The sequence below is a fragment of the Dermatophagoides farinae genome, chromosome 2, assembly GCF_024713945.1.
Source record: "Dermatophagoides farinae isolate YC_2012a chromosome 2, ASM2471394v1, whole genome shotgun sequence".
Lineage (NCBI taxonomy): Eukaryota > Metazoa > Arthropoda > Arachnida > Sarcoptiformes > Pyroglyphidae > Dermatophagoides > Dermatophagoides farinae.
In genome coordinates, this window is record NC_134678.1 from 1392552 (window position 1) to 1411170 (window position 18619).

The following is an 18619-nucleotide window of genomic DNA, read 5'->3' on the forward strand; positions in this document are numbered from 1 at the left end:
AATTAAAATAAAAATCCTAATGGGAAAAAGGAAATGGTCCAGATTGGATCAAAATAATCTCTATATGCATCTCTCTCTATTCAGTCATTTATGGACAAAAGGTGGCCATTTTAAATGACCATAATTTAAACACAGACATAGAGTGTATAAAACTTTTTTTTTCTTGTGTAAATTAAATTTTTGTTTTTTTTCATTAAAACTTACATAATCACATGCATCCAATGCAATTGGTAATGATTTAACAATCAATTGAACAACATCATAACGTTGTTGTAGTATGGCACGATGTAATGGCGTAACACCAAAATGATCACGGCTAAAAAATAATTCCGGTTGATTAGCCATAAACCATTCGATTTGTTTGATTGATTCATCATCATCATCATCGACGGTTTGTATGGCGTTATTTAATGATGTAATTTTTTTCTGTGAATAAGATAAAAAAAAACAACGAATAAAATATTTTTGGGGTCAAATCAATTTTTTCTTGGAAAAGAAATGTTGAAATATTTTCTTCTATCACAATCAAATGTAGATTTAATATCATTTCTTATTCATTGTTTTCGTTGGAATTTTCTCGATCAAAATATCACTCCCACGCGCTCCAAAAGAATCAAATTACATCATGTATGTGTGTGTGTGTGTGTGAAACAGGAAAATTAATAAACGAACAAATAATGAAAATAATTAAAGGTAAAGGTTGACAAAAAACGGAAATATAAATTTCATTCATATGTATGTATGTGTGTGTGTGTGTTCAACCAAAAGATTTTTTTTCCTCTCTAATACTATCAATAACGAGTTAATTATTTCTATTCTTCTTTTCCATTTTCATTCATGTACATTTGTGCTTCAGAACATTCATGGGACATGAGAAAAACATTGAAAAAGCTCAATATTCACTAATATAATGATGATCTAATGTAGATAATGTTGTAGAATTCTTTGCAGTTGTTTACTACATCATTAGATCATAAGATAAACACACACACACACAGAAACAGAATTTTGGATTCTAATATCATTTTCAATATATTTACATTGAAATGTGACAAAATCATTTCGTACTACTACTACTACTACTACTGTTACTTGAACAAACAAACAAACAATCAAATTGAAAATGAAAATTTGATTAATTTAGTTGTAGAAATAGAAAAAAAATTTACATTTTTTTTCGTCTCATTTTTCACGACAATGATTCCAAAGATTCCACTTAACAACACACATTGCCATTCAAATTCTATTTCTGCAGAATATTTCCTATCCACTAGAATCTGGTAACTAAATAGATATAGAGAGCATCTGTATTTCGAAAGAATTGTTCGTATTATAACAAAAAAAAAATAAAATAAAATAAAACTAAACGGAAATGATGATGACAAATGCTCTCTGTCTGTCTGTCTGTGTGTGTGAATGTTGTACACACAAAGCACATTTGAATGTGGCTAGAAAAAAAAATTCTTGTCTTTGAAATTTCTATATTACATCCACACACACACACTGTCTGGACATGAAAATAAATAAGTGATAATAATAAACGTCGAATAATTCGTCATTTTGTTCATTCATATTATTAGAAACAAGTTTTTTCTCTTCCCCTCCAAACAGTTTTTCTACAGAATTTGTTCAGGCAATTCTGAAAGAATAATAAAAGAATGTTTCCATGCTAATAGCAGACACACACACACACACACAATTGAACAACAACAACAACAACAACAAGACACACAGACAAAAAAGGGGACAAAAGAAAAGCAAGATATCAAATGATGATAAGAGAATGATATTTTTTTCTAATGAAAAGAAAGAATTTTTGGAAAGAACAAGAAAAAATGAGAATACATGCCTGTATCGATGGTATTGATTCAATGAAACGTGATACATTTAATGATGCAACAATATTAGCATTACGCCATGAATATATTTGATCACCATATGAATCTAGTACAAATTTTTTTAATTGTACAATATTTTCCGTTATAATACAATCATAAATCTGTTCATATGTTGGTTTGATAGCGATTGGTGTAAATTGAAACATTTTCATTGTACGATTCAAATGATTTATCATTTGTGTTGATGATCGTTTCACAGCGTTATCATTATCATTGCCATTATTATTATTCATTTCATTCAGTTTTGTATGTTGATTATTTTTATCCGCCATTGTTGTTGTTAATAATGACAATGGTGGTGTCGGTACAACGATCGATGGTAAAGTGAAATTTTTCCTATCATTCAATGATTCAATACTTGTTCCACGTCCACTAGTTTTCGTTGATGATGATGATGATGTTGATGTTGATGACAATGATAATGGTGGTGATAGTTGTTGTGCAATAGGATTTTCAACTGAATAATGATCATATCCATTAAATGGTGGTGAATGATTCGTTACATTCATATCCGGTCAATTTAACAATATTCGAATTCTTTTTTTTTTCATTCACTCAAGTTGAATTGACCGACTGACGTTTTTAGTTAGTTTTCAGTAAACAACGACAACAACAACATATGATTTGATCTCCAATGAATTATAGTGCAGTTTAGTTTTACTGTTTTATTCAGGTTTTTGGATTTGATCCAGAATGACTAGAAACATTTATTATACCGAACATTAAATCAATGATGATGATGAGGATCATTCATTTTTCTGGGGATTTTGGCGGCAAATAATTATTGTTTCCCATTTTCAATTATTATTATTATCTCAATAATTAATAGACATTTAGAATGAAACAAAACAAAACAAAACAAAAATGAAAAAAGGAACGGTTCCATTTTTTTCCGTGGGATTGAAAATAAACAAAAGAACATTTTCACGTCATACATTGTATATGAATGGTGTCGTTACTCTTTGCTCATGTGTTACCTTTTTTTGTACAGAATCATTCATTCGAATTTTGATTCTAATTTCCAATTTTGGAAAATAATATTCTGATGAAATGAAATAACGACGACGACGACGGCGACAACAGCCACAACAATATTATGAAAAAAGGAAATTACAATTCCGGATTTTTTTTTCGTTTCGTTTCTGTGATAATTGTTGTTGTTGTTGTTGTTTTCGTTTTATTGGTTAGCCTGGATTTTATCGAAAAAAATGCCCATTTTCTATATCTTTGTGTTACCGTGGTTGCAATGGCAACAACAACGAAAACATTCGAATCTTATTGAAAACTTTGAATTATTATTGTTATTCGATTATTGTTCACAGGATAAGATTTTGGTTTGTATGTAATTATATGATTAATTTTTTCTATTTATTTTTTTTTGTTTTTTCCCAAAAAAAACAGGAAAAACGTTCATGCCACTAAGTTTCTAAATATATGTCACTTATCAAAAGGTCATTCCACAATAATAATGAATCAAATCAAATTATCATCATCATCATCATCATGATTTTCGTATTTTTGTCTTATGGTGTGGATAAATTGAAATCAAGTTGTTTATTAAATCAAAATGAAACAAACAAAAAAACATTGGCATTTATGGTTCGAATCCTTTTTTTTATTGGAAAAAACAACAACAACATCAACAAAAGAATTTCATTATATGGACAACACATCAAATGATGATGATGATGATGATGGCCACATATAAACATCATCTTAACATGAATAAATGATGGAATAATAATAATAATTTCTAATGTGCAAGCCGATCGAACGAAATTAAAAAAAAAAACAATGAAATTAATGAATGATCAAATTATTTTTTCCGCACCATGAATAATATGGCCATGAAAAATCCACCAAATGATATGAACGGAAAAAAGTACGCAAACAACATTCAATGTTGAATCCATAAAATTAATTACCGTATTTTTTTGTGCGAACCAGAAAAAAAACAAACGAACAACTGGCGAAAAAAATCAATAAATTTTTTTCGGATTTCATTCGTCGTCATTCATGAATGGAATGTGTGTGTGTGTGCGTTCAAAAAACAAAACAAAACAAATTCATAATCATTATTTCGATGGAAGCGAAGAAAAATTCTTTCAAACTTTGGTATGTTTTCTCCGTTTGAAATTGTTTTCTGTCCATTTTCATTGTTTATTCGTTTTTTTTCAATATTAATTTAGTAGTAGTAGTTGTGTCCAACTATTCATTCATTCATCACATCAATATCAAATACATATAGATTCGAAATTAAAATCAAACAAGAAGAAGAAAAAAAAAGATGATTTATAATTGGAATTTTTTTTTCTTCTCTCGATGATCAACATACACAAAGAAGAAGCAAAAAAGAAAAATCAATCAAAGATCATAAAGAAAAATGAAGAATGAAAAAAAAAGTTTCATGTCCGCCGGTAATAGAATAAAGCAAAGTTATTCAAGCAGAAAAATAACAACAACGGAAAAAAATGGAACCAAATCAAACATAATTGTATTTTTTTTTCTTTTCTTGTTTGTTTTGTTGTTTTCGATTGGAAATAGTCCAATTGATGATGATGACGATGATCCAATCCCCTATGAGTGAGATACATGCACACACATACACACACACACTGTAAGACAATGAAACAAATTCTTGAAAACAAATATTATATCACTGAACATCACTGAACTTTGGGTAATGGTGACAACAAACAACCCAAAAAAAAAACTTTTTATTTTTATTTACAGTAATTGTAAATGAGAAAAAACAACCATACTTGTGTGTTTTGTTTTCAGTTGAAGAATAAATTTGTAATAATGTTACATAACGATTCAAAATTCTATATTTTTCTCATTATGTAATCATCATCATGATGGAATGGCCTTGATGTTTGCTAGTACTAGTGGTGTTGGTGGTTGTTATTGTGTATGATGGCCAAAGCCGGTTACCTCGGTAATATATCCACGGTATTAATAAATAGTGGATCTCTCTCTCTTTATGCGTGTGTATGTGTATGTGTGTGGATCACCGAGGTAACTAATATTATGATTATTCCAATTCAGATATAATTTCGTGATGACCGAATTTTTTTTTCTCTTCTCATTTTGTCTATATATGAACAAAAAAAAAATTTCTATTTACACAGGTAAACTCTGATAAACAACTAAGCTGGAAACAAAACAAAACAAAAAACAAATTGTTTATGACTAGATAGATGGCTGGATTTGAACTGCAAAAAAAAAAAACAAAAAAAAAAAATCAACCAAATAACCGGATCAATCACGATACTGTCATGTTTTTCATTTCATGGCCACCATTTTTATATATGCACTGGTTTTTCGGAATTTATTATCATTTTCAAACAAACAAAAATGTAAATAATCAGTCATCATTAGAAGATAGAAAAGAAAAAACAGAATATTTTTTCATCTGATTCATTTCATTTATGAACTGTGATCCATTTGAATCGTTTTTTTTATTCTTTTCTATATTTATCTAATTTTTCTTGGAACTTCATCACTTCTTAAATCTATTGATGATGATGATGATGATGATGAGTAGTATTCGTAGCATTATTATTTTTTTTATCATCATAAAAAAATACGTAAATTTTTTTTCCATTCATTCATTCATTCATCCATCCATTCATCCATGAAATGAACGTGAATAGCAATCGAAATCGACAGGGCCAAACATATATATATAAAAATTTTGGGTGAAAAAAAAGATCTTTATTTCTATTTCTTTCTGGTTAGAGTTTGAAGAATCTCATTTTTTTTTCTCTCCATCTCTTTTTATTCTATTTGACAGCTTGTTACAGTTGGATTTTTTTTTAGTTTCGAATTTGAGTACTATTTTTTTTATCTTTTCACACTGTGTCTGTCATACATATACACATAGACATATACATTCAGTAGGAAAACCAAAAAGAATATTCTATTCCATCCAAACAATTTTCCATTCAAATTGAATGGTGTTTGGTGAACAAAAAAAAAAAAAAAAAAATTTCAATCTAAAGTCGATACACATTGATCGAATATGATATGTCTGTGTCTGTATGCGTATGAAATAAATGTTCGATTTTTTCTTCCGTATGTTTTTCTCGCCTTTATAAAACAAAACAAAAAAATACAGAAACAGTTTATTCATTATAAATCGATCTCATTGTGTGTGTGTGTGCGTGTAATAAGTTGCAAAATAAAAATAGAAAAATCGATTCTTTCAATAATATTCAAATGTCATCCATATATATAAAAATATACAAATGAAAAATGATTTCTATTATCATATTAGACATTAGATTCTAAAACAAAAAAAAAAGAAAAAAAAAATAGGGCCGGAAACACGTGTTTGCAGAATGAAGAGAAAAACAGCAAAAACAAATGATACCTTTGATTCAATTCAAGATTTTTATTCACATTATTATTGACAAAACAAAAAACAATGTAAAGTAATCCATTCAAAATGTTGATCACCATACTTGTGGTAGAATTGAATAATATGGATCAAATTATGATTAATTCTTGTCTTTCTCTCTCTTTTTCTGATTTTGTTGTGGTCTACTGTGTACAATTTTGGGCAAAAAAAATATCGACATTTGTAATGTTTTAGTACAAATACAATCTGTGTGTGTGTGTGTGTTGATATATACAATTGGTTTTCGTTAATAAAATACAACCAAAAACACACACACACACACCCAATGACACAATGTGAATGAAAAACAATCTCATTTCATTCATGTACGTTATATATATGTATGTATGTGACACTTTTAGTATGTTATCAATGAATTCGTGGTTATAGTGATGTTGGTGGTGGTGGTTATGTGCTGGTACTTGAAGTCTAATTTATCATCAAAGAAAAAGGAAAAAAAAACAAATGAAAAAACATTCAAAGTAAAACAGGCAAAAAAAAACAAAAGATAATGGAATAGTTAATGTTGTGTGTGTGTGTGTGTGAGTGTCACAGAAGTATTACAACAACAAAAAAATGGATCGAATGTAAAAGTGAAAGTGAAAGAGTATAACAAAAAAAAAAAAAAAAAAAAAAAGAAATCCGGACATCAGTCTTATGTATAACACATGAATGAGATGGAAAATAAAAACAATTCGACGACATGTAATCCTGCTGGCGCATTTTTTTCCTTTTCATTTTCATTTTCATTTTCATTCATTCATTCATTTTGTTTCAATTATTATTTCTCATTTCTGTCAATGGCACAATCTACAAAACGTTGTATTTGATTGTATTGTTTAGCCAATTTGAAAGTTGAATATTTCATCAGTCTTTAATGCTCAATCGATGATGAAATAATTCAGATATATAACGTCAATCATAATGAAATAATGATGACGATGAAAAATTTGATCAAAAATTTTATTTTTTTTCCAACGAATTTTTCAATGGCCAAATCATTAAATTTTTTTTTTTTTTTTTGGTAACTTTAAATTGGTCGTTTTTTTTTGTTCCAGACCATTTTAATAATTCAATGGGGGTCGGGGTATGCAGAAAAAAATGCAGATCAAGCCATTTGAATTACTTATTGAAAAAAAAACTGTCATGGGACAACAAAACAAAACAAAACAAAACAAAAACTTTGAATTTTTGAAAATTGGAATTTTTTTTTTACTCTCATTAACCAACGTAAAGACGGTGAACTAAAAAAAAAAAAAAATTCAAATTGTCTGAATGGAGCAAAAAAAAAGTGACCTAAATCATTTATTATGAATATAGAATCGGTGAATAAAAAGAAAAAAAAATGAAATGAAAGAAATTCAATTTAATTCGATTGATTGAATGTGGGAAATTCCTTTGCGTGTGTTGGTGTGTTTGCAAGAGAATAAAGAAAAAACCATGCGGAAATTTTTTTTTTTTTCAATTTAAATCCAAATATTTGATTTGAACATCGAATTTGAATTTTATTTGAAACGAAATCACTGTGTGTGTTCGAAGGTGTGTGTGTTCAATTGTATGCTGACTCGGAATTTTCGGTTGGAAACATGCTCGTTTCTCTCACCGACATTCTCGGTCGAAATAGGAAGAGGTGGCAATAGGCAGGAGCGTGCGCAGCCAGTTGACTGCTACACTTCCCGCGCAAGTATGAATGTCCATGTTATAAAAAAAAATTTTGTGTATGTTACAGAAATGTGGACATGAATCAGGATATTCAATGTGTGATGATGATGATTATGATGATTGAACTTTCCTGGGCCTTCCTCTCTTCCGTTTGATTATGGCTGGTTGAACATCTGGTTTGTTTGCACGTGCTGGGATAGGAAATTCTTCTGTGAGATTTTCGGCGAATTGGACTTTCTTAGCTGGTCTGCCTCTCTTCCTTGGTAAATCAATTTGATCATCCCGCTCAATGTAGGCAGGTTTGAGACGATGGAGGGCGACTGATTCTAAACCGTTTTGTGTTTCGATTTCATATGTGGAATCGCGACGATTGATGACTTTGAATGGACCTGTGTATGGTCGTTCTAAAGTTCGGCGATTTTCCTTCAGAAGAAACACGTATTCAGCTGTGGTTAGATCATCTGGAATGTAACAGCGTGAATCTCTGCTTGGTCTAGTTATTGCTGATTTTGCTGCAGCTACATGTTCCTTGAGCATACGGACGAACTCATGTGCCGGCAAGATATCATCGTTATTGGTAACTAGATCAGCTGGAATGGTGAGCTGTGATCCATAAACCAGTTCAGCTGAAGATGATTGCAAATCATCTTTGACTACGGTTCGAAGTCCGAGAAGGACCATGGGTAATATTTGTTCCCATTGTTGTCCTGTTGCCATGATTGAACTTTTTAATGTGCGATGAAAACGTTCAATCATTCCATTTGCACGTGGGTTGAATGCTGCCGTGCGAATATGTTTTGTGCCAATTAGTTTTGTCAACTCGTGGAACAGTTGAGATTCGAATTGCGTTCCTCGGTCGGTTGTAACAACGTCTGGTATTCCAAAGCGACTGATCCAGTGTGTCACGAATAGGTTGGCAACATTTTCGGCAGAAATGGATGACATCGGTATTGCTTCCGGCCATCTGGTGAAACGGTCGATGCATGTTAGTAAGTACCTGTTTCCAGAAATTGGTGATTGTGGTAATGGTCCAACAATATCGATGTTGATGTGTGAAAATCGAATTTTTGGAATATCGATTTGTTTGGGTGGAACAATGGTGTGTCTATGGATTTTAGACTTTTGACAATTTTGGCATGTTCGACACCATTGTTTGATATCTGCATTCATGGATTTCCAGAAATAGCGATCAGCTGCAATTTGTCGTGTTTTGTTGGCTGATTTATGATCGTGTCCATGGCATAAATGAAAGATTCTCTTATGGAGAGATGATGGTATGACTGGTCGGATTGGAGATTTGTCATCGACGTGTACCAAGATTAGTTGATCATCGATACGTTGTAGTTTGATACGTGGACCAAATTCTGTTCGGTATGATTCCATCTCTTCGAGTTGATTGTGTTGTTCATTTGCAATCATTTGTAATGATATTGGTTCTGTTGATGAAGATGATGGATCAGAAGATGTGATTGCTTCGATTTCTACTCTGCTGAGACAATCTGCGACTACATTATCAGTGCCAGATATGTGTCGTATGTCTGAGGTGAATTCGAGAATGTATGACATTAATCGCATTTGCATTGGCGATCTTTTGACATTTGTTCGAACTAATAGGGCATTGACCAATGGCTTGTGGTCAGTATATAATGTGAACTGTCTGCCTTCTATGAGATGTTCGAAGTGTTTGACACAATGATGAGCTGCACGAAGTTCTTTGTCAAATGGTGCTAGCTGAAATTCTTCAGGACGCAGTTTCTTACTGCAGAAACCAAGTGGTTCAACTTTGTTGTCACTGGTGATTTGTTCTAGGCATCCACCTATGGCATGATCAGATGCGTCGGCTTTGATAACTAGTTTAGCCTTTGGATCAATGAATGATAATGTAATTTGTTCACGAAGTGCGGCTTTGATGTCATTGAATGCCTTTAATCTTTCATTGGTCCACTCGAAATCAGTTTTCGACATAGAATGCAATGAAGACATAATTTTGGCTGCATGTGGTATGAATCGACGATAATAGTTGGCCATGCCGATAAATCGTTTGAGAGATTTCAATGAATCAGGTTGAGGAAATTCATCGATGGCTTTCAACTTATCGGGTGATATGCGGATACCATTTTTGTCTACAATGTGAGCCAGAAATTTCACTTCGGTTTGGAAAAACTTTGATTTTTCAATGTTGATGGTGAGTCCATATTCGTTCAACTTATTGAAAACCTTTTCCAAATGATTGATATGTTGTTGATCATTTTCGGATGCAATTAGTAAATCGTCCTGATAGCAATAGATGAAGTCAAGTTCACGAAAGACTTGATCGATGAATCGTTGGAATGTTGATGGAGCATTACGTAATCCGAATGGTAGTCGAATGTACTCGTATAAACCAACTGGTGTTGTTATTGCTGTTTTGAAACGATCTTCCTCACATACGGGGATCTGATGGAATGCTGATAATAGATCGATGGTTGAGAAGATCTTTGTATTACGAAGACTTTGCGAGAAATCTTCTATGTGCTTGATTGGATAGCGATCAGGAATGGTGATTCTGTTTAACATACGATAATCACCGCATAATCGTAGTTGACCGTTAGCTTTAGGAACGACAACTATTCGACTAGCGAATGATGACGATGACGTTTGTATGATTCCCGATTCTAGCATCTTGTTGAGTTCATCCTTTACAGCTTTTAGCTTGATTGGATCTAGACGTGTAGGATGAGCGAACACAGTTTCATTCTCATCTGTTAGACGGATGCTGTGTTTGACATTGTGTTTGACTTCCGGAGTTAATTTGGTTCTAGTGATCGAGGGGAATTTAGACAATAATTCTCTCACTCGTGGGTCAATATCTTGATTGATTGTTGATACTCCGTATATGTCTGTTGATTTAGTATATGCTTTGACTGTCCTTTGATTGTCAGGGTCAATTAGCAATTTGTTTTTGAGATCTGGAAGTAGATGGAAATGTGATAGAAAGTCTGCGCCTATGATTGGATATCCAGATTCAGCAATGATGAATGAATATGTGAAAGGTTGACCAAAACCAAGGTCTATGGTTATTCTTTCTAAACCATAAGCCGTAATTCGGGTACCATTGTGAGCGAATAATTGAAAATTGCAACGTTGTGACTTTTTGTTATTGTTGTTGAACACGTTCAGGTATTTTGATGATGTTGGCCATATTGATACATCTGAACCAGTGTCAATCAGAATATGTTTTCCGGATGATTTATCTACAATGAAAAGTCTGTGATGATTATTGAGAACGTTGTTGTACATTTGTGAGACAATTTTATTGACATATGAATTGAATGATAAGGAATTCCTATTGATGTGATTATGATTATGACTATGATTGTTGTGATTAATTGAATGATTTTGATTATTGTTATGACTGTTGTCTACATGATTATGATTGTGATTATTGTTATTGTTATTGTGTGAATGATGATCATCGTTTTGATTATTGATATTTGTATTTGATTGATTGATTTGAATGAATGGCGCTGATTATTGATTGCCTTTGATTAGGAACCGATCTAGGACTTCTAATCGGTTCGACTAGTTTGTTTGATTCGCTGCTGTTGTTGTTGATGATGAAGTTGCTGTTGTTGTTGTTGTGATGGATTTGGTGATTGACTACGACTAGGTGTGTTGGAACGTGGATTGTTGAATCGATTTGATTGATTGTTTGATTGGTTTGACCGATTGGATCGACTTAAGAATGTGCACGATTGCGGTCTGCCACATCTGTTTGCTCGATTACCGTATAAGAAATGGTTACGGCAGTATGGTCCATCATCTCGAAACGCTTGGCGCTTGCGGATGTTTCTGCTATTGGGGGTTGTTGTTGTTGGTACTTGCGGTTCGCGGACGTGAGATAGCAGAAACCTGATGATTGTTGGTGGTGGTACCATACTTTTCAAACAGTGAATCAGCCATATGAACGATACCTGCAATACTTTGTAACACTTGTGGATCATTGGGATTCTCAGTTAGTTGGCGTTCAATTGGAACGATGACGTGGTGAATCGATAATCCAATGTCCTTGGGTAGTAGCTTCTCCCAAAAAGCAAGAAGTTGTACGATTGTGAAAACGTTTTTACCCATGTTTAACAACCATGACCAGGCCACAGATGGTTTTTGATTCTCTAAGTCTTTGCGACTGAGGATTCGATCTCGACGAATTGTTTCGGAAAGTTCGTATTCACGAATGATCAATTCTTTTAGTGAGGCCAGTTTACCATCGGTGTAATCGGTGAGATCCAATTTATGTTTAAGATTATCACGTATGGTTTTCGGCAATTGAGATACAATTTTGAAAAATTGATCCTTTTCATCGTTAACGTGTGCCGCATTAAAACAAGCTGACACCGCTTCGAGCCATCCACGTGGATCTGTATCAATGAATGGGGGCATGTCGATATTGGATGCGGGTCGTGATCTGCGTTCGTTTCTCATGTCAACGACCATCGCTTGCAAGGTATCACGATCTCTTTTCATTTCAATCATCATCGAATGCATGGATTGAAGTAATGACGCAATTAGCGCTGGATCGACTTGGTTTGCCTGCTCGCCAGTTTCAGACATCAATGTGTCATTGGCATTGTCGTTGTTGTCCATCTTTGAAAAAAAAAACACTTTTTTATATAATTCGATGTAAGGACGGGTCACCAAAATATGTCGCAATGTCGACAGGTTATTGAATCGAATTTGAATTTTATTGGAAACGAAATCACTGTGTGTGTTCGAAGGTGTGTGTGTTCAATTGTATGCTGACTCGGAATTTTCGGTTGGAAACATGCTCGTTTCTCTCACCGACATTCTCGGTCGAAATAGGAAGAGGTGGCAATAGGCAGGAGCGTGCGCAGCCAGTTGACTGCTACACCCAAAACATTTTCTTTTCAAAGAAAAAAGTAATCACATTTAATGAACATTCATGAATTCTAAAATTATTCTGAATCACTACCAATGTTTGATAGATAATCACCTTAACCATTGACTTTTAATTTTCTTTCAAAGTTTTTTTTTCTTACAAGATTTTCTCGGTGCAGATCTGTTGAATCGATTTGATTAATTGTTGAAGATAAAATGTTTTTTTTCCACACAAAATGAACAATTTTCTATTCGAACCATAGATAAAATATACTGTGCAATAAAATATTTGCCAACACACAGAAAAAAAAACAGTCCATCATTGAAGTTTATTTTTTTTTTTTTTGGTATTTTCATTCAGATTCTCACCACTTTCGTTATCTTTATTCAAATTGATTTTTAATGGACAAGATTTTTTTTTCTTTTCATTCACTTTCACACTAATTCCATTCGGAAGAGGATTTTTGTTCTACATTTTCATTCTACATTCTAAAAAAATCAAATATGTGTTTTTATTGTCGCCAACATAAATAAATACCGATTCAAAAATTTTTTCAATTGAAAGCAATGAAAAATTCTCTTTTCGTCATTACACAACAACAACACAGAAATTCCTTAATCTACCAGAACAAAAGAAAAAAATGAAGATTTTCGCTGCTGTTGTTGTTGTTGTTGTTTGCTTTCATTGTTTTTTTATATTCTATTTCAAACAAATCTCTTGTGTTTTGTCATAATGATAATAATCTTTGTTTGCCAATGAAAGAATGGAAGAAAAAAAATTTTTTTTCAAGTAAAAAAGCATAACATTTCCATTAGAAATGGATGGAGAGAGAGAGAGAAAAATTGCATCGTCAAACAGAATTTTCGATATTAAAACTCAATATGCATGACAGATTCTTTTGAATTTTTTTTTTGAAATAACCTACTCTACCATTATTATTAATACCAAAGGTATTCAGCAATTTTTTTTTCTGAACTGAATTTTTCATTCTTTCATCCAATTTCTTCTTCTTCTTCAGTTTTTTTTCCGTTGGAATTTCGTCATTTTCACCATCGACCGCCTTTTTTTGTGATGCGATGAAAAGCGAGGTCAGCGTGTTACTTTGGATTTCAAATGAAAAACATCCACATCCATCCAATGATGAGAGTGATGTGAATTTTGTGGCTATTTAAAGGGAAAAAAAATTTTTTTTTCTTTCCACCATTTTTATCTAGATCAGAATTCCATTTTTTTCCATTGATGGTGATGAAAAATTCATTATCTCAAAATTTTTGTACAATGAATGAATTTGCAAGTTTTCATCACTTTTCAGTCATTGTTGTCGGATGAATGAATATATTTTTTTTTCTCAAAATGAAGAACCAAAAGCAAAAGATTCGAATTCCGTTTCCTATGTTACCTGTGGATTGGTCATCAAACTTAAAAACAAAAATATTCGACAACATTTATATTAATCACATCATCCAACACTCCATCATTTCATCATAATTCATCAATGGCTCCTTTGAAAGGCGGCTTCACCTTTAAATATAATGATCATCATCATCATCATCATCTGTAATTGAACAAATCAACTTTTTGTACGTGATGATGTGTGATTCAAGTGGTAGCTGCTAATGAATTTTTACTAATACTTACAAAGTCTCTTTTTTTTTTGTTTCACCTATAACATTTATAAGATGAACATTTTCGAAGACAAAAAAAACTGAATTTCCACACACACACTAACACATTGAAGGATAATAATTTAATTTATGAATAATGATGATGATGATGAAAAAGTAAGCAAAACAGAAAAAAAACACACAAACGACCTGAATGACAATGACAAACACAGGGAAAAAATCAAGCAAATTGTTCATGCATAATAATGAATAAAATGGTAGATGAAGGCAAATTGAAAAATTTGCGTATGGACACACACACGCAAAGACAAACACCAAAAACTATTTTTAGCTGTTTTTTTCTGTGTTTAGCAAACATAATTATGTCATAATGAATTAGATTCGGTTCTGTCACAAATTGTCGAAAATAAAAATGTCGAATACAAAATGATCGAAAATATTTGATCGAAAATAATAAAGTCGAAATGACAAAAATGTCGAACAGACAAAAATGTCGAAAATAAAAAAGTCGAAAATTGAAATGTCGAAATGGCTTGAGCCCTTATCCCTTAAAATTATCACTAACGAAAAAGACTCAAATATTATTTTTTCATTTTAATTCTGGATACACAGTGGCGACTTTTCCCTTATTTAATGCAGAGAACGTCAGTGTTGACTTTACTTATTATTGTCAAAGACAAGGAAATTTTCTGAGACAAAAGTGTAAAACATCGATGAACCGATTTATAGTATTTTAGACTTTGATCTCTATTCTAGATTGTTTGTCAATACAATAGTTTTATCCAAACCTCACCGAAGGTGAGGTTTGTATTAATCTAATGAACCGAGACCACCTAACCTAACCTAACCTAAACTAGAAAAAAATAAACATTTTTGGCCCTGTGAAGACCGTTCATAACATTGAATGCTCCTTTTATCACCCACTCTTCAATAATTACTTAAAGATAATTTTGATGCTGTAGTAAATCGATAAACAATCAAATAATAATCACAAACAAATTTGAATGAAAATATAAAGTGAATTGATAATAATATGAATCCAAATAGTTCGAATAAAAATAAAATTTTATCATCTTAATGTGTGATTATCCAGAATTGAAATGAAAAAATAATATTTGAGTCTTTTTCGTTAGTGATAATTTTAAGGGATAAGGGCTCAAGCCATTTTCGACATTTCAATCTTCGACTTTTTTATTTTCGACATTTTTGTCTGTTCGACGTTTTTGTCGTTTCGACTTTATTATTTTCGATCAAATATTTTCGACCATTTTGCATTCGACATTTTTATTTTCGACAATTTGTGACACAACCATTAGATTCTTATAAATTTTTTTTTCTCCTGTTTTGTTTGCATAATTATTCAAAGTTTTTTTTTCGTTTTCGTTTTTCTAAGAATATCAATGGCATGATGAAATTTGTTTCATTGTCATGCCTTTTGCGGGAAAATTTCTTCTTTTTGTTTTTTTTGTTTTTTTGTTTGACAAATTAATGTTTTCAATTGTGATTTTTTGCTGATTTTGATGTTTTTTTTCACATTTGTTGTTAACAAAAACAAAAAACAAAAGATTTGATTTAAATGACAACAGAAAAAAATGGTCAATGAGACACAAACAAAAAGTTTTCCATATAATATATAGTTGAGTTTGAGTCATCATTTTTATCATTATATGACAAAATGATCAGAAAAAGATTCGTGTGTCCATTGAATACCAAAAATGATAACATCATGATAACCTACCCAACACATGTATAAAACATTTTTTCTTTTTTTTCTCTTATCTCATTTTTATTTTAACAAACAAAAAAAAAGAAGAAAAAATGCCAATCAATTTAGAATAAAAAAAAAAACAAAAATGAAGATAAAAAGAAATTCTTTTCAATCATCATCATCATCATCATCATCATCAGTTTTTTTTTCATTTTCTCCAAAATGAAAACATATTCTTCTCCTTTTTTTCTTTCTATTATTCTCTCTCAACACAAACACACACACACCCAAAGAAATTAATGAAAATTCTTTACCAATTTTTCTTCATTTTATCAAACAATGATGATGATGATTATTAAATTTGGATCGTGATGATAAAGCGGATGATGATGATGATGATGAAACGCATTTCGAAATTCCAAACGATAATTTTCTCCTTTTTTTTGACCAAAAAAAAGATTTTGAAATCGAGTTCTTTTTTTCGTCGTCGTTTTTTTTTATATATGGATAGTGAATGACTTTCTCTCTCTCTCTCTCTATATATATATCTCATTATTGCTTCATATTCTGTAAAGGAATTTGTTAATATTTCATGTTTTTTTTTCTGATTTAAATGAAATGAAATGGAAATGGAAATGAGAATAGTAAAGAAATGAAATTGGTCGTTGTGATAAGCGAAATTCCTTTTATACGTTTCTGTGTGTGTGTGTGTGTGACGAAGAAAATCATTACTTTTATATCTCAGTTTTTTTTTGATTCTTGAAGATCGCTCAGTCTCTCTGTGTGTGTGTGTGTGTGTGTGTTTAATCAAACGTATAACGAAAACAGCGAAAACAACACAAGTTTGGACCAAATCCTTTTTACTTTTTTTTTCCTCTCTAACAAATTCATAAATCATAAGAATAACACACACAAACACTCATCTTCGTCATTATTATGCACACACTATTTATTATGACCTCGAAAACTTTTTCTTGTTTTTTTTGTATTGTTTTTCACATTTTTTTTTCTTCATCTTTTCAATATAAATTGGTTTCATCATCATTATGAATGTATTGTATTTTTATTAGGAACAAAAAAAAAATTCTTATCATCATCATCATTATTTTTTTTTCTACCAATTCTAGTGTTTCATGAGTGGGATGATATTTTCATTCATTTTTTTTCTGCTTGTCATTTTGATATTTTTGTGCTCGATTTAATTGAGCTGATTTTTCATTGAAAAATGAACCAAAAAAAAAAAAAAAAAAAAAAAATTTTTTTCTCGTCATTTTCAAGAATCTAAACATTTATGTTTTTGGGTTTTTGGGTTTTTCGAAAACATTTCTGTTTTCTTTTTCGTTGAAATGAAAATAAATCCTCAATAATAATAATAAACATTATTATATGAGAAAAATTATTGCTCGTTAGGCGTGTGGGTACAGTGTGTGTGAGTAAGAAGAAATAAAAAAAAAAATCATTTGCCATCATTCATTCAATGGCAGGCAATGTTTCTGGCAACGTATGAAACAATCATTTTTTTTCATCATCATCATCAAGAGAAAGTTTCAAAATTGGTGCATTTCTTTTTCATTTTTCATTTTTTTTTTTTGCTGCCATCACTAAAACCTGAAAAAAACTTATTAATTTTTTTTTGTTCTTGTCTTCTCATTTTACTTTTCAAATTTTTTTTTTCATATTCATTATATTTGATGATTGAAAAAAGGTACAGATACAGATGTACATCATATTTCTATACGGAAAACGAACTATATTTTTCATTATCGTTATTACAGCAGGTTTTTCTTTTCATTTCATTTTTTTTAAAAAAAATCACAATGAATTTATTTCAAAGAATTCTAATATATAAAGTAGAAAGGTAAACACAGATTGATCTGCATAGAAAATGATAGAATAAATGAATGAATGAATTTTTGTTATTAATAATATTTTCATATTTCACGAAATGAATGAAATTTTTTTTCCATATTAAATGATGATGAAATGAAATGAGAAATCACTGGTGGTTGATTCGCTTACATATCTGCCGAGTTGTTTTCTCTCTCTTTCTCTCTATTTGTTATGATCATCTTGCCTTTCATCATCCGGTCTCAGAATTGAATACAATGATGATGATGATGATATTACACAGAATTTTTTTTTTCGTTTGTTGTTGTTGAAAAATCAACAACAATAAACGAAAAAAAAATTATGAAAAAAATGAATAAACATATTTTTCTTCTCTTTTCAAAAAAAAAAAAAAAAAAAAAAACAGATTGGTAGCAGGTTTTTATTCGTTGTTTTTTTTTGTTTTTCATATTCATTTCTGTGTGTGTATGTGTGCCTGCTGCAACACAATGATCCCAGTTGTACAGTATTTTTTTTCATCTTCTATACCTGCAGGTGTAGAATCCTAGGAATATTTTTTTTTCTGCATGTGTCTGTGTGTGTCAGTTTTTAACCAAGAGA

At 31.2% G+C, this 18619-nt stretch overlaps 2 protein-coding genes and 1 long non-coding RNA gene across 3 annotated transcripts in view; 1 reads left to right on the top strand and 2 right to left on the bottom strand.

The window, feature by feature from the left end:
- The window catches only part of LOC124499260 (uncharacterized), a 30439-nt gene extending 26683 nt beyond the window's left edge, over positions 1–3756 (bottom strand). The window contains exons 1-2 of the mRNA XM_075735717.1: positions 1850–3756; positions 205–426 (exon numbers count right to left, since the gene is read on the bottom strand). Coding sequence (XP_075591832.1) covers positions 205–426; positions 1850–2407 — 780 coding nt within the window. The 5' untranslated portion in view covers positions 2408–3756. The remainder of the gene's footprint in view (positions 1–204; positions 427–1849) is intronic.
- Positions 2956–4258, top strand: LOC142598211 (uncharacterized). The gene is made up of 3 exons (XR_012832512.1): positions 2956–3236; positions 3300–4013; positions 4088–4258. It is a non-coding gene; the product is annotated as an uncharacterized LOC142598211 (long non-coding RNA).
- Positions 4259–7791: 3533 nt separating this feature from the next.
- On the bottom strand, positions 7792–12858 carry LOC124500460 (uncharacterized). The gene has a single exon (XM_047064533.2). It carries the CDS (start codon positions 11239–11241, stop codon positions 8074–8076), a length of 3168 nt encoding a protein of 1055 aa, XP_046920489.2. The 5' UTR covers positions 11242–12858; the 3' UTR covers positions 7792–8073.
- Positions 12859–18619: the final 5761 nt, after the last annotated feature.

Coding starts and splice junctions, on each gene's coding strand:
- LOC124500460 (XM_047064533.2), bottom strand. CDS start 11,241: ATGTACAACAACGTTCTCAATAATCATCACAGACTTTTCATTGTAGAT.